This window comes from Asterias rubens, chromosome 9 (genome assembly GCF_902459465.1).
Source record: "Asterias rubens chromosome 9, eAstRub1.3, whole genome shotgun sequence".
Lineage (NCBI taxonomy): Eukaryota > Metazoa > Echinodermata > Asteroidea > Forcipulatida > Asteriidae > Asterias > Asterias rubens.
The window spans coordinates 8,657,095-8,673,807 of NC_047070.1; the positions used below are offsets into that span (position 1 = coordinate 8,657,095).

At 39.1% G+C, this 16,713-nt stretch overlaps 1 protein-coding gene across 2 annotated transcripts; it reads right to left on the minus strand.

Annotated features, from left to right (window-relative positions):
- Positions 1-480: 480 nt before the first annotated feature.
- LOC117295092 (E3 ubiquitin-protein ligase RNF4-like) lies at positions 481-16,069 on the minus strand. 2 transcript variants are annotated; one of them, XM_033777660.1, is made up of 6 exons: positions 15,990-16,069; positions 15,317-15,383; positions 11,045-11,194; positions 8,975-9,140; positions 5,397-5,487; positions 481-2,259 (listed from the first exon to the last, which is right to left on the minus strand). In XM_033777660.1, exons 2-6 carry the CDS (start codon positions 15,363-15,365, stop codon positions 2,110-2,112), a joined length of 606 nt encoding a protein of 201 aa, XP_033633551.1. In that variant the 5' UTR covers positions 15,366-15,383; positions 15,990-16,069; the 3' UTR covers positions 481-2,109. The 2 variants fall into 2 exon arrangements, with proteins under 2 accessions (XP_033633551.1, XP_033633552.1); XM_033777661.1 differs by having other exon boundaries at positions 15,986-16,067.
- Positions 16,070-16,713: the final 644 nt, after the last annotated feature.

The following is a 16,713-nucleotide window of genomic DNA, read 5'->3' on the forward strand; positions in this document are numbered from 1 at the left end:
ATAAAAGAACTCTTTTGTCTTATCTCAAGTAAAAATGTAACTCATCAACAGAATACCAACAAAAATCAAAAGGGCTAAGATTAACATGTGAATCTCTGTAATATTTGAAAACCTAAACCCAACAATTTGTTCACAAACAATTTCTGGTGATAGCTTCTCAAAAAAGCAGTATCATGAAACCGAAAGACCGTTTAGGAAAACGGATAATAATAATAATACACGGTTTTTATATAGAGCTTTTTCACGGGGTGTCTCAAAGCGCTTCCGACATTATTACCCCTGGTCACTGGGCCTTAAATCATTCCTTAAACCATCTCAGCTCCCTGAGGAGTATACAGCCTGTGCGACAATTATATGCGCTACATGGCTAAACCAATCACAAGAACTATCTCTGCCCTCACAGGTACCCATTTACCCCTGGGTGGAGAGAAGCAATTATAGTTAAGTGTCTTGCTCAGGGACACAAGTGTCACGACCTGGATTCGAACCCACACTCTGCTGAACAGAAGCATCAGAGCTTGAGTTTGGTGCTCTTATCCACTCGGCCACGACACCCCGAAGAGCAACAACTTCTGCAATGAGCCCAAGTGTGTTGATATAATGTTGGGCGATATACTTTATCATCTTATATGTGTGGAAGTGTGACATGGGTCATGAGAAATTCCTCTCCAATCCTAACAAATCACAAGATTAAAGACCGATCCCCCTTGTCTAGTTGACCATTTATCATCCTGTAAGTATAATCAAAGCCTGACAAAATCTAATAAACAAGACCTAGCTTGGTTTGCCGACTCCAAGAGAAAATGCATAGTGGTACATGAGGCTCAAGTCTGATGATTTGCACGCTTGTTGCACTCCGTAACAAATTGTTACTCCCTGTACGTTGCATTTGGGTTTACTGCACTTGATTATGAGAGTGTGCATGGAGTGTGTTTGGTTGACATTCCGTTTTCAGACATTCAACGAAGCCGCATTTTGAGGGTAGAAACCTTAAATTAACATAAATTATAAATCAATGTTTGCATATATAATCTCATTGTCGAGCTCTGATTGAGGGTTTGCACCACAGAGTAATTAGTAATAACAATAATAATAATCACAAGCATTTATATAGCGCTAAATCTGTTATTAAATAATGCTCAGAGGCGTTAAATTACGTAAAAAAAAAATGAAGTACTTCAAGCTCCCTTTGAGCTTGTTGAGGTTTTGAAAAAAGGAAAAAGAGAGAGAAGAAAATTGAACCTCCTCCAACCAAGTGAGAGTCAAGACAATAACTATTATGAGTAGATGTGGCCTTAGCAGTTGCAAACAGCTGGTTCAACATTGCCATTGCGGCCACCATCGGCCATTTTATATGATTCTCTTTCAACGAAAAAGGTCATAGTTAGGGTCATGTTCTGAACTTAAAAATTGATTTTTTTTTTTCGGTGGGGTCATACTCTTGATAACCTCTAAAACAAAATAAGATTTTTGCTTTATATTTATATATTATACAAATATTTTTTTACTAGAAAAGGGTAGTTAGTTCGAAAAAATTAAAGAGTTTCGAAAAAGCAAAGTCACACACCCTTGGCAGTATGGATCATTTAAACTGTGACATCACATGTTTACAAACATGACAAAAGGAGCCACAGAGCCTGGGGTTCCGGCAGTCACGTTTTGTAGGCCTACATACCTCCGTAAAGACCACATAAAATCTCACATTTTCATGCAGATTGCACCGTACCGCTTTCATCAACTTTTGCCATGAACAAAAAAAGGGGTACTGTAAATTGCATAACTTTACAGCTGGAGTTTTGTTTTAATTTGTGAACTTAAAGGTGGTAAGTAGGATGAGAAATGTAAAATTTCCCATGTGGCCCGTGCAGTATCTTGCCTGCCAGGAAATGCCCTGGAATGTACAAAGCCACATTGTACAAAGTGTACAGAAATTCTAAAGAATCCAATAAAAAATGATTCAGAACAATTTCCATCTGAAGTCTTGAACAAAAAAATAGTTAAATCTTTCTTTTCAGAAATGAAACTTGAAAACAAACGTGTTTACTCCAAAAATTTTATGAAATTAATGCTTTTTGGGGGACACTATACACTACCGGTTTTTCTCTGCCGTCATAGAAATATAGGGTGAATCTGTCGCATGGTGAGCTTAGTTCTACACGTTGGGCACCGGTGTTGATTCCCTATTGCACTTCGGATGCACTGGTTGCAGAAGATGTGTCCGCATATTGTTGATGTCAGCCGTAGACCATTGGCACGAATCTGTTTGGAAACCGTAAATGAAATATCATAAGAACTTCTGTGCCAACAAAAGTATCATAAACTTGTACAATTGGTATGGAGTAAAATGACACTTAATTTAGTGATATGGAATTATTAGTAGAGATTAAAGACAGTGGACACTATTGGTAATTGTCAAACACTAGTCTTCAAAGTTGCTGTATCTCAACATATGCATAAAATAACAAGCCTGTGAAAATTTGAGCTCAATCAGTCGTCGAAGTTGCGAGATAATAATGAAAGAAAAAACACCCTTGTCACACGAAGTTTTGTGCTTTCTGATGCTTGATTTCGAGACCTCAAATTCTAAACTTGAGGTCTCTAAATCAAATTCCTGAAAATTATTTCTTGTAAAACTACGTTCACTTCAGAGGGAGCTGTTTCTCACATTGTTTTATACTATCAACCTCTCCCCATTACTCGTAATCAAGAAAGGTTTTATGATGATAATATTTTTGAGTAATTACCAATAGAGTCCACTACCTTTAAACAAAGTAGTTACACTCATCTTACAATTCAGTCGCATGCATGTTTTTAACACTACATACGTAATGTGGACCTGAAAACAAACGAGGTCCACATAATGTAGGATCTTAAAAACACTATGTGGACGTACACACGTCCACACAGTTATTTACAGTGTTGCTGAATAGGATTTTCTTTAAGTGCTCAGAACAAAGGAATGTCCATACAGTAGCTCCATGCTGCAACACAGAGCTGTTTGTGTAAGTGCGGGCGTATATTTATGTAAAAGCCAAAATCTTGTTACGGAATGAAAATAGTAACAAAGAAAAAGAGTAAAATATGATGATAAACTTGGAACAGGAAAGACTGATCATAGAGGAGTGAGGAGCTGAACGTTTAATAAAGCTGCTATAAGCACAACAAGCTGCTAATCACAAAACATTTGTGCTTACCACCATAAACATATGTATTACCAGCCAAAATACCATATCATGTCCCACCATTTTTGACTGGTTTGCTGCTAATTTTTGCTTAGCTGCTGGTAATAGACCCTTCCCATAAAATATGTAAATTGCACATAGCGCGTGCGCACTAACGTTTTGGTTGGCAAAATGAGGGAACATCGCGCTGTTTTGTACACGGCTAATGGGTGCAGGACGCAGACGCGATTGCTGCTTAGTGCACAACTCTATGGCGTTTGCCAACCAACAGGGTCTGTACGCATGCGTGAATGTGATTAGCATATTTCATGGGAAGGGTCCATTGTATGACTCTTCAATCGACTGGAGGAAAAGAAAACCTGCCAACACCTTATTGACAATCTTAGGATGAAACTGGTAATGAAATTTCTATGTGGTGACTCTCCTATCATGAAGGGAAAATATCACATCGCCTAGCCTGCATTGGGACTCTATATTCTTCTACTTTTCCTCTGTGCTTCTATCAAGAGAATTTCAACAAGGTAGTGCAGGGCCCAGTGATAACCCTGATATCTTTTCAAATACATCAATGACATAAACCAGCCGGAAGATCACATATAAATAGTGAGAATGTCAGATACGGCAAAAAGGTGTCGGGCCGAACCAGAAGTAACATAATCCAGCCAGATGTGATTTATCCATGCAGCTCAAATTCTTCTACACGACAGGCTGATGACATTTCAAAAAGATATATATATATATGATGGAGCGAAAAAAATACAATCCGAAACTAAGCAAGACAGCTGCTGTGGTCAAACTAGACAATCCTCATCTCAGCCCTGAGGGCAGAAGTTATTACAACATGAAACAGGTGTATTGGTGATTGGGAGGAGGGGGGGGGGGTAGGGGACAGGCGGATGTAACCAGTCCCAACTGGTATCAACCTCTCACAACTGGGATCTTCTTCATACAAGTGCCCAGGCCTGCATGCTTCGGTTCTGAAAGTGCAAGGGTTAAGGTTAGGGTGTATTGATGATGAGGAAGGGGTGGGGGGGGGGGGGGCAGAGGACAGGTGGCACGCACCCGGTCTCAACCGGTCTCAACCACTCACAACTGGGATCTTCTTGATACAAACGCCCAGGGGTCGATTTCACGAAAGTTAGGACCCGTCTTATCTCGAGTTAGGACGAGTAACTCGTCCTAACTTAGGATTAATCTAAAGGTCTGCATGCTACAGTGCAGGGTTGGGACTCGTCCTAAGTCCTAAGATTAGTCTTAAGTTAGGAAGAGTTTTTTTGAAATCGGGGCCAGGTCTTGTATGCTTTGGTTTTTAAAGTGCAGGGCACCAAGGCATTTTCTCCTTGGTAAAGGGCACTCAATGAGGAAATTAAAAACATTTTTACTGGAGCATTTCATGGGCACCAAGGCATGGAGGCAACTGCCTTCATTGCCTCCTGAAGTATCAGGCCTGAACGCCCACTGCAGCTTTATTGTCTGTTTGGGATGTGAAAGCAAAGGGGGGAGGGGAGGGCTGATGTGTAGGCCACAGGGAGGCACACATCACTCATGACATTCTTCAGTTAACAGATTGTTTATTTAAAGAAATTGTAAGCTGGAGTAAAGATATTTGGGGTATTTTCTTCAGGGGTGGAACAAATAACACAAAGATTCCATGTAAATGTAGGGATTGGTCAAAATCTTACCAGAACCCATCTACCAAGGTAAATCTGAAAGTTCATCACTATCAGCTGAAATACTTCAGTTAGATCACAATATTTATGACGTAAACAAAAAAAATCATAAATATTGACGTTAAAAAAAAAAAAATCATAAATATATGTAAGAACGATAAGTAATAACAGGATTTCTTTTTTTTTCAATAATTGTTTAAAAAGAGAAACTCCACATTAAACAGTTTTGTCTCCAAACTTTTAACACACGCCATCGATTAGACAGTGTACATGGTACTCGGCTGAATAGCTATTAAATAGTTCAGTATTCAAAAGTAACTTTATTAATGTATGAGGTTTAAGAGCAGGTCTGTAATTCAAGGGAGACCATGACCTCTGGTGACCTGGTCTTGGCCATTGTACCTTTTCAAAGATTCCTCTTACATTTTCAAATGGCAGTGTTGCAAAACCAAAAAAGCCTGGCATTCTCACAAATGAACAATCAGGCCCGCCGAGAGAGGAAAGTTGAGACATTGAAATAACAGAAAGAAGAGTTGCAGCCTACCCGAGTTTCACTCTCCATACAGACGGGGCATTTGACTTCTTTTCTACATGGACTTTCCTCGGTGGGTGGCATATCCTCTGCATGCTCAGTCCTGAAAAAGAGCAGATACAAAAAAAAAGTAAGGTTTTAAATTCCCCCTTTGCAAATTGATGATTGCCAAACTAGACAGGGCAAGCATGCAGGTCCCTGTGTGTCTGAAGATGATAAGAATTCCATCAGACAGTGAACATACTCAGAGTCCGAGTTCATAGAGCTGGTTGGGTAACAAATATTGCTTACCAATTTTTTTAAGCAGGATACCAGTTACATTTTGTACGTATGTGCAATATGGTATTTTAGATGGTAACCTGTTTCTCGTAAGCATAATTTGGTTATGCTGAGCAGTGAGCAACCTTTTATGCTTTAAAAGCAACCCTAAGAATTTGGGCTAAGGATCCAGTTTCGTAGAGCTGCTTTGAAAGCAGACAATCAAGATTTAAAATTTTCTGCTAAGCAGGAATAAGCAGGAAACCAGTCTCAAATAGTACATGTGACATGGGCCCAATTTCATAGAGCTGGTTAAGCACGACAAGTACCTAAGCACAACACAATTAAACTTACTAGAATACAGTTACCAGCCAAACTACCATGTCACATGTACAATATGTGGCTGGTAGCCTGCTCATATATGCTAAGCAGAATCTTGTTAAGAAATATTTTGTGATTGAGCAACTCTATGATGGGCCCTGTTATTTTGGCTGGTTATCCTGTTCAGGTAAGCATATTTTTGTATACGTGCTTAAGCGCCTCTATAAAATATGGGACCAGCAGACGATTTTACTAAACGCTCGAGTTAGGAAGAGTAACCCGTCCTAACTTAGGATGGGTTCAATGCATCCTAACATCTTTGGATTTAAGTCCTAATATTCATCCTAAGTTAGGAAGAGTTTGGTGAAATCAACGGCAGGATGGTGGCAGACAGATTGCATCCCTATACCTACATTGGTAGCCCAAGGTCCCCATGGGGGTGGTCTTGGTAGATATCAACACATTCTTCAACTGTAATGATCGGACGTTGTCTGCTGTAGGTTCTTCAATTGATTTCATCTGACAGTCACATGTGACTCGACACCACCACATTAATGTCACCTGCTATCATTCTGATTTGGGCATGCTGACTCTGGGTGTCGTTAACTGAGGGTTAACTACCCCCTAACAAAAACACACACCATCTACACGTCATCTTAAAACATTTTGCCAGCCATTCCCAAGTGCGTTCCCATCTAAAAATTGAACCCTTAATCATGGAAGTAACATTACTAAAAACCAATTCAACTCTAAACTGACAAACATTACTAGAGAATAATACATGCAGGGGTGGAAATTGCCACTAGCCCGCTAGCCCGGGACTACCAGATTTACAACCGGGCTACTCATTTATCCAGTTAGATAGCCCGGCGGGCTAGTGGAAAAATAATGCAAAAAACCAACATCATAAACAATAATGAGCAGTGCTGACGATATAGTAAAGTGAAAAAAACTTTCAGTGGCCAATTTGTGCTGTGACTCCAGACGTAATGTGTTTTTCTACCTACCAAAATCTCATCAGGGCTACTAAAAATTCTGGGTTACTAGCCCAGCTGACTACCATGAAAATACACTTAATTTCGACCCCTGTACATGTAACCCATATCAATCCTTGAATTACACAAAGACCCATTGGCCTCTATGGGGAATGGTGGACACTACAGGGTGTTTTAAAAAAAAAGTGTACATTTTGAAAAATGTATCCCAATTGGATTTTTTATAAGTTTACAAACATTTGGCACTAAGAATTGGTGGACAAAGGTCATAGCTTTTTAATTTCTACCAAATCAATCCTCAGCTGTTCCGCATGAGTGAGCACTAGCTAGTTACTTTTGTCAGATTTTAATTGGCTTGCGCACAAAAGTGAAAGGATTTTAACCGAATCAAACACCTTAGTAGGGAAGGTGGGGTATGTGCTTTGCTGCTCACAAACTTTCAATGATGTGACATGACAGAATGTCAAGCATTGGTATAAACTGCTAGTCATCTCTGTACATTTCAACATTTATGCACTGAATTGAGTACTTTTGTAACATGGTTCGTCCACCGTATACACACCACAACAGAGATCCTTTCTGGTATCAGAGTACCTTCAAACTAACAGCGTCTCTGCAGTGCTTCAAGGGTTCCGACAAACATTCGCTGTTCAACACGAGTAACACTTTACACAAATGTTGAGAAGTACCAGGCTACTGGTGCAAGACGGAATCTGACAAAAAAAACGATCTGGTCGACCAATAACTGGTCGATCTGCTGCAAACATCCAATGTTGCATTTCTCATGATGATTTCTATTTGGTCTGCGTCCGAACTTGGTAGACTCATGAGGGACTGAGGGTTCATCCGATTTCTAAGTAAATTTGTGAGCAGCAAAGCACATGCTTCACCTTCCCTACTACGGTGTTTGATTGTGTTAAAATCCTTTCACTTTTGTGCGCAAGCCAATTAAAATCTGACAAAAGTAATTAGCTAGTGCTCACTCATGCGGAACAGCTGAGGATCTATTTGGTAGAAATTAAAAAGCTATGACCTTGATTCACCAATACTTAGTGCCAGATTTTTGAAAACCTAAAAAAAAATCCTTTTGGGATACATTTTTCAAAATGTATACTTTTTTTTTAAACACCCTGTATAGAAGTGCACTGTTTGCTGTTGGTATACAGATAAATTTACCCAAAACGAATAGTGTTATGGTGTTGTGTCCACCATACCCCAAAATGGCTTATGGAAGCCATGGCCTCTGTTGCACCTTCAAAGGTTTCTGACAGACTTTAAGATTTTTCCTTTGAAAGTGCCCTGTGCAAAAGAAAATGGCTTTGTCCTCTCAAAGATACAATTCACCAGCTCAAACAGCGCCCTCACACTGAGCCAAATATAGACCTTTCATACGCCTTTCTTAATATTTATGCATGAGGTACGTCACAATGCTAATCCAAAACAAGGCGATAGCCGCAGCCACTGCAAGTGATGGGGGACGTGCGCCCATAGCCTCATTTTGGGTAAGAATTATGACGTCATGCATTTGTAAGTATTAAGAGAGGCGTATTGGCTGAGATTTGTGCATGGTGTGTACACACGCTCGTGTTCCCATCATTTGACTGCGTCATAGGTCTTTTTGTACAATCTGTTTTTCCAGGAACCATCTAGTCTGAAATCATTTTGTATTTGTGAACTCAACACACAAATGTTTAAACTGTGATCTGTTGGCATACGGTGAACTCGTCAGGGCCCAATTTCATAACAGGAAATATTTCTTAAAACAATTTTCTGCTTACAATAAAGGAGCAGGATACCAGTCTTAAACAGTACAGGTGAAAATTGTATTTTGGCTGGTAACCTTATTCTGGTAGGCATAATATTTCATGTACAGGTAGCTTCTTTTTGTTCTTTAGCAGCTCTATGAAATTGGGCCCAGATAATAGGTACGCTGCATATTGGGGTGGGGGTTTGGGGAGGGAGGGAGTTCTAACAGAAGCCTTTTGAATACACAAACACAAGTGACCTTTGACGTACCATGGTAAGGTTCTATTAACGCTGACAGGTGGCGATATCTGTAAGTCTATGATCTCATTGTGTACTACCTCATTCTCTCCATCACTGTCAATGGTAATATCACTACTGCTGGAGTATGGACTGTTTAGCCGAGCCTGTCTGATATGTCTAGTCCGTCTTGATCTCACTGATGACAATAGAAAAAGAAAAGATAACACTAAAAACAGTATACACAGCATTGGTGAGATTGAAAATATCAATGCCCACAGATTAACATATAACTTTCCATAGTCTTGGTGGAAAACGTCGCTCGAGAAATTAGTGACATAATTGGTTTTGATCTCGAGAGCCAAAAATTTGATTGCAAACAAGGAAAACATGGTTGTTAACTTCTCTTTCCATAATTTTCTTGTGACTTTGATGATTGGTTGAGGAAAAACTTTCACAGGTTTGTTATTTCATATTTATGTCCGGGCACAAAAAGCATGAATGACCGGTACTATGGTCTTTGATAATAACCAATGTTGTCTAGGTGCTTTGAAGAAAATGTTTACACAATTGCCTAGCCTCTCAAAGTGTCAGCAATAAGTTTATGCACATTCTGTATCTAGTCAGTATAGTTGTTCATAGAGAAAGTGTCTTTGATTCTGTGCTATCTACATGTAGTGATGATATTCCTCGTATTTAGAACCATTCATGCAAAAGAATAGAACCAAAATGGATGTTTTCGTTTATTTCTTGTTGGTAAATTTAGGAAAAGCTACATGTATGTCTGAATACTTTTCCAGTTGAAGAAAAATGTAACCTAGCCAATTTGAGGAGTGTCTTACTAACACATACATAAGTTAGAGTTTAAAGAATTCACATTTCCAGAATCCCCTTTCCTAACCCTTTCATATCATCAGCCACTCCCCCTCAACACATCCAAAGGGCAACGAGCCATTATGATGAACAGCAACAATTTCATGAAATCACACGTCAATTTAAAATGTTAGCAAAACACTCATTATCGTCAGAGGCAGCTGTTTGGTGCAAATGGAATCGGTTGAAGAAAAAAAGTCTCCTTTTGACAGGAACCCCGAGAGTAAGTAAAAAGTGTAGAGCCCAGACAAAAATGCCTGGAATGTTTTCATCTCAGTCTGTTCCGCATGAGTGGCATGCGGATGATTGATGAGAATAAGGCAGTGAAGATTACATATCTGGGTTATATTCGGCTACTGATTGGGGTGTCGGATCCAGTAACGATGGGGCGGGACTAGGAAGGAGGTATAAAGGGGACAGGTGGTATCGGGAACTAAAAGTACACAACGTCCATGGAAAAGGCCTCAAAATGAGTCACGGCACCCACAGCAATCGCCTTGGTGCCCTTTGCTTTTGCTGTGATGCACTGTGCAACGTTCAGGCCTGATACTTAACAGAGGAAATGAAGGCGATTGCCTCTATGCCCCCTGGTCATTGCCTTGGGGCCCCAGTAGAAATTTATGATTTCTTCATAGGTGCCCTTAACCAAGGAGAAATCGCCTTTGTGCCTGTGCCCTTTCAAAAATGAAGCATAAAGGCCTGTAGGTTCCTGTATAAGTTTACATTTTCCTTAGAGGTCTCCCTTACCAGAGGGAAATTACTGTGCCCCGTCAAGAGCAGATTTAAGGCTTGGCATCTTGGGTGTTTTTCAAGATCATCCCAGGACTAATAACTTTCAAACTATTGTGGGAGTTCTCCTGGAAGATGCCCAACATAAGAACAAAAAACACTGCAAAATCAATTACTCTCTTTTTAAGGTTAAATTTTCTAATGGTCTCCTGTTTGGTGCACAATCCAAAAAAACAGAAAAAAAATTAGAAAATATATAGTCTGACAGTGGTAAATAAAAAAGGAGCGGTTTCTTTTTCTTTTTGCGAAAATCACATATAAAAGGAAGCAAAACAAAACGCAATTTAGAAGCTTATTTGAGTGGATCATTATGTTTTACCTGAAGGCAACGTGTCCCAAAACAAACAGCTTTGTGAAATCAGACATCTTTTCCTTGCCTATAATGTGACTCATAAACTCCTGGAGGAGAACAAAATAAATAAATACAGAGATTTCACAGACCTGGTTGGAGAACGACGGGCGGAGTGTCGGTGCATGTGAGATCAACAATCTCAGAGGAGATGAGACGAGATGAAGAGCGAGTTGTTTGACCTCCACGGGACGTGCTGGCTGGAGATTCTTCAGTAAGATCAACAAACGATGGAGGAGAATCTGCAATCAGACGTAAACAACCTTAGAAAAGTACATTGTACACTACCAGAGTGTATAGGTTCAGTTGAGGAGGATCCAGGATCCAGGGATGGTGTGGTCTTATTGGTGCAAGACAGTGTTATGCACCTGTCCAGGGCCCAATTTCATAGAGCTGCTAAGCACAAAAATTTGCTTAGCATGAAATTTTAGCCTTGATTAAAACAGGGTTACCAACCAAATTTTCGCGTGATTTTCAGGATTTAGCAAACAGGATTGGTTGGTAATCCTGTTTTTATCAAGGAAGACATTTTCATGCTAAGCAACTTTCTGTGGTTAGCAGCTATAGGAAAATGTGCCATGTATTCTTCATTTTTGACATGGCAAGGGCACCAAGGCATGTTCTCCTTGGTAAAGGACACCCTATGAGGAAACAGTAAATTTCTACTGGCACATTTCAAGGGCACCAAGGCAATGACCGAGGGCATCGAGGCAATCGCCTTTGTTGCCTCCGTGCAATACACTTTCACTCATCTATGGCGATCCCCAGCTCCATGTTTCTTAGTGTTGACAACCATGGAACCCTATTTAAAGACAGTGGACATTATTGGTAATTGTCAAAGACTAGTCTTCACAGTTGGTGTATCTCAACATATGCATAAAACAACAAGCCTGTGAAAATTTGAGCTCAATCGATCATCAAAGTTGCGAGATAATAATTAAAGAAAAAACACCCTTGTCAAACAAAGTTGTGTGCTTTCAGATGCTTGATTTCGAGACCTCCAATTCTAAATCTGAGGTCTCAAAATCAAATCCGTTGAAAATTACTTCTTTCTTGAAAACTCCATTACTTCAGAGGGAGCCGTTTCTCACAATGCTTTATACTATCAACCTCTCCCCATTACTTATAATCAAGAAAGGTTTTATGATAATCATTATTTTGAGTAACTACCAATAGTGTCCAATTAGTTAAGGACTTGTGAATAAGCTGAAATGACTTGTTTAAGCTATGTGGTCCTGCTGGCTAGTCACTGAAAAAGTTAAAGGTAAAACCTGCTTTCAATACTTCAATTCAACTTTAATTTGGAAACTTTACAAATGAAGGTTTATGAAAACTGAGCACTTTTTAGGTCTACTGTATCCTTGTACATGTACATGTAGTTCTTCCTCATTGTACATTTAACAGTGTCCTACACATTCTTCTCCATGGCACACCAGTAGAGGGCAGCATAACAATTTCATGTCTATGATGATGCAACTGGGAATGCATAAAAGTACATGTAATTGATACAAAATACTCTTCAAAGAATTACACTTTGTCCGGGCCTACACGTACATGTACATGTAACTATAGGTTTACACAACATCCAGCTGATTCTTCACTTGGGATTGAACATTTATAACCTCGCTGTGTAAGTAGTGTACACATACGACACTTGCATCTTTGAGCAAGCGAGGTTCTGTTGAAGAATGAGACTTTTGTTTTAAAAGTACATTTTAACAAAGGAATACTCCACAAAGCATAAATATGCAAAGAAGCAGTGTGTGTGTATTAAAGGCAGTGGACACTATTGGTAATTACTCAAAATAGTTATTAGCATAAAACCTTTTTTGGTGACGAGTAATGGGGAGAGGTTGATGGTATAAAACATTGTGAGAAACGGCTCCCTCTGAAGGGCCATAGTTTTTGAGAAAGAAGTAACTTTCCAGGAATTTGATTTCGAGACCTCAGATTTAGAACTTGAGGTCTCGAAATCAACCATCTAAACGCACACAACTTTGTGTGACAAGGGTGTTTTTTTCTTTCATTATTATCTCACAACTTCGATGACTGATTGAGTTTGAATTATCACAGGTTAGTTATTTTATGCATATGTTGAGATACACCAACTGTGAAGGCTAGTCTTTGATAATTACCACAAGTGTCCACTGCCTTTAAGACAGAGGACTTGCACTATATCTTAAAATGACTATAGGGACAATACATTCATGACTGCTATCACAAGGACAACAATAGGTGAAAAGAGAAGAATGAAACTTTTGTTTTAAGAGTACATTATAACAAATGAGTACTCCGCAAAGCATAATATGCAAAAAAGCTGTGTGTGTGTACTTGACATTAAGACAGAGGACTTACAGTATACTTTAAAATGACATTAGGGACAATAAATTCATGATTGCTATCACAACGAAAACAATAGGTCAAACGAGGTTTGCGAAGATACTACACAATAAATCTTTTATGATACATGTATAATTACACCATCCGCCCGTGGAATTCACTGCCCAAGCAAGTTATTGAGTCACCAACTCTGGATGTCTTTAAAGGAACGTGTTGCCTTGGATTGGACGAGTTGGTCTTTAAAAAGCGTTTGTAACCGTTTTTTATAAAATGCATACATGGTTGGAAAGATGTTTTAAAAGAAGAATAAAATGATCCACACAAATTTGCCTCGAAATTGCGAGGTTTTCCTTTTACTGTGGGAACCAACACAGTCGGTCATTTATGGGAGTTAAAAGTGGCCGACCGTGTTAAACGGAAAACCATGCAATTTCGAGGCATGTTTGTGTGGATCATTATATTATACTTTTACAACATCTTTCTACCCGTATGCATTTTATAACAAACAGTTACAAATGCTTTTCAAAGACCAACTCACCCGATCCAAGGCAACGTGTTCCTTTAAGACCAGACTGAATGGCGTCACCTTCAGCTAATTACCCATCCCCCACACAAAATGCTTAAATGCTTTGACTTGCACAGTATGCGTACATGTTTCTTTTTGTGCCTTGAGTTTATACCTGCACCTGCTAAGAGTAGTTTGCACCTCAACCAATGTGCGAGTATACTCCAGAGGAGGTTTCTGCACAGTACGTATGGGAAGATGATGATGATGATGATCAGTGTGCTCAGATATCTTCAGGAAAATGGAGACGATCAAAGCATGAAGGCGATCAAAGTGCACTGATCGAAACGTTGAGTTGGTAAACCACTCGCTCTTTTCAGAACCACCACAACTCATTGTTATTTATAAGTTAAGTGACTCATCACACACATGGCGTCTTCGTAAAACCTCAATCAATTGTATCTTCACCATGCAAAGTTTCAAATACTATTGAAAACTATGGGTACCACGTTTGTCAACACACCTCTTCATTCTTGAATCTTGGCTAATCAGCTTTAAAGGGGTAAATAGACTTAATGCAATAACTTAAAGGATAACTTAAAGGGAAGGTACACGTTTGGTAATTGTCAAAGATCAGTCTTCTCACTTGGTGTATCCCAACATAAGCATAAAATAACAAGCATGTGAAAACTTGGGCTCAATTGGTCATCGAAGTTGCAAGAAAATGATGAAAGAAAAACACCCTTGTTGGATGAATTTGTGTGCTTTCAGATAAGAATAAAAGACTTTTAGCTAGAAGTCTTTTATTAATATTAGTTTAGTGAGAAATTACATCTTTCTCAAAAACTACGTTACTTCAGAGGGAGTCGTTTTCCACAATGTTTTATACTATCAACAGCTCTCCATTGCTCTTTATCAAGTCAGTTTTCAATTAAGTTAATATTTGTTTTGAGTAATTACCAAAAGTGTACCTTCCCTTTAAGAAACATGCAATTTGTGGTTTATCCTACACTCTTTTAAAGGAACACGTTGCCTTGGATCGGACGAGTTGGTCTTTGAAAATCGTTTGTAATCGTTTGTTATAAAATGCATATGGATAGAAAGATGTTGTAAAAGTAGAATACAATAATCCACACAAACATGCCTCGAAATTGCACGGTTTTCCTTTTACCTCGTTGACTAACACGGTCGGCCATTTATGGGAGTCAAATTTTTGACTCCAATAAATGGCCGACCGTGTTAGTTCGTGACGTAAAAGGAAAACCACGCAATTTCGAGGCAAACTTGTGTGGATCATTGTATCCTACTTTTAAAACATCTTTCCAACCATATGGTTGAGCATTTTATAACAAACGGTTTCAAACGCATTTTATAGACCAACTCGTCCGATCCAAGGCAACATGTTCCTTTAAGTTTATATTTGGCTGAGTCATGCAACTCTGACATAATCAGGAAACTGTTTTGAAACTGCTATTCACATCTAGACCCAGTAACTGGGGCTAATTCACACCATACTCACCATCTATAATTTGAACATCGTCAGACGAGCTTCTCCTTCGGCGCATCATTTTCAAATGAGGAACTATCTGTACAAAAAAACGGAAGAGGAAACAATGTTAGTTGTTACAACATTCATTGCTATTAAACTTTAATTTACAGATTTTAAACTATAAAAACCTTTCTTCTACGGAAAACATTGGTCATAAGAAATGTTTAAATCTTTATTAGAAAGCTGTTATCTATGAGCAAATTATAAACAATAAAACTATTGAGTTCTATTCTACACTACAAAGTTCAAGTTATTATGGTTATTAATATTATGGCCCGAAAAATGGGCGTGCAGTGGTTTGCAGGTTTGCACCTCGCACACACTGTCACAGCCAATGGGAGCCGGCTTGTGACACTTCAAATTGCAAATTATCTGATTGGTAAATCGTAAAATAAAAATGAATTCTAGATGTGTTGGTCGCGGAGGTCATTCTTTCTTCATTCATTCATTCATTCATTCATTCATTGCGCTGGCTGGCAATCGCCCCCCTCGCTCGCTCCAGCACCAACTGAGCTATGATGCTATGACAATGAGTATGCCTCCCCTAAAATCTAAATTGGACTTCGCAGTGGCAACAAATAAACCATCATAGGGTACAAAATGCAATAAAAGTATTTTATTTTCTGAAGTATAAATTACCCACAGAATTTCTGGTAAAAAGCCGACTCAGCTGTGTGTGTGTGCAGCAGACGATCTCTCCCAACTCCAAAATAAATACGTGAAATAAAGGTGACAGCTTATTACTAAATCGTATCGACTCAAATGATAATTCTTGCGCACTACGTTTCTTTAAAGGAACAGCTTTAAAGATGTGTGTAGCCTACATGTACTGTTCGCATTTTCGCCTGAGATGAATATAAAAACAATATAACTTTTAAAACATTAACTTTGTCCTTTGAGGAGCTGCATACACAAAAATATATATAACTTGAATGAAACAACACCTTTAAATTAATTTGACCTAAACCTGGTGCGTTTTTTATTGAGAAAAAAAACACCTGTGATATAGAGTGGGTCCCGGGTAGAGCGTCCTCTTCTGAACCATCATCATTCAGCCCATCTAATGTTGTTTGAAAAAATGATGTAAGTAGTTTATGAACAAAAGACTCGATAGGCTGATTTCACAGTCCATTATAATACATTGGTCGGGATCCAGTGCTGCGTGAGAAAAAACCGTCCCCTCGTCGTATGGAGGAAAGCCCGCGCTCCCTTCGAATTCGAATCCCCTTCCTTCAGCCCTGAACCATCTGCCAGGGTTCCTACCCTCCGCATCATCATTGGAGGAGGAGGAGGAGGGTTGGGTATTTGAAAAAGTTGCTCTACCATTAGTAATCTTAAAAGTGATCCGACATGAATTACACCCTGCA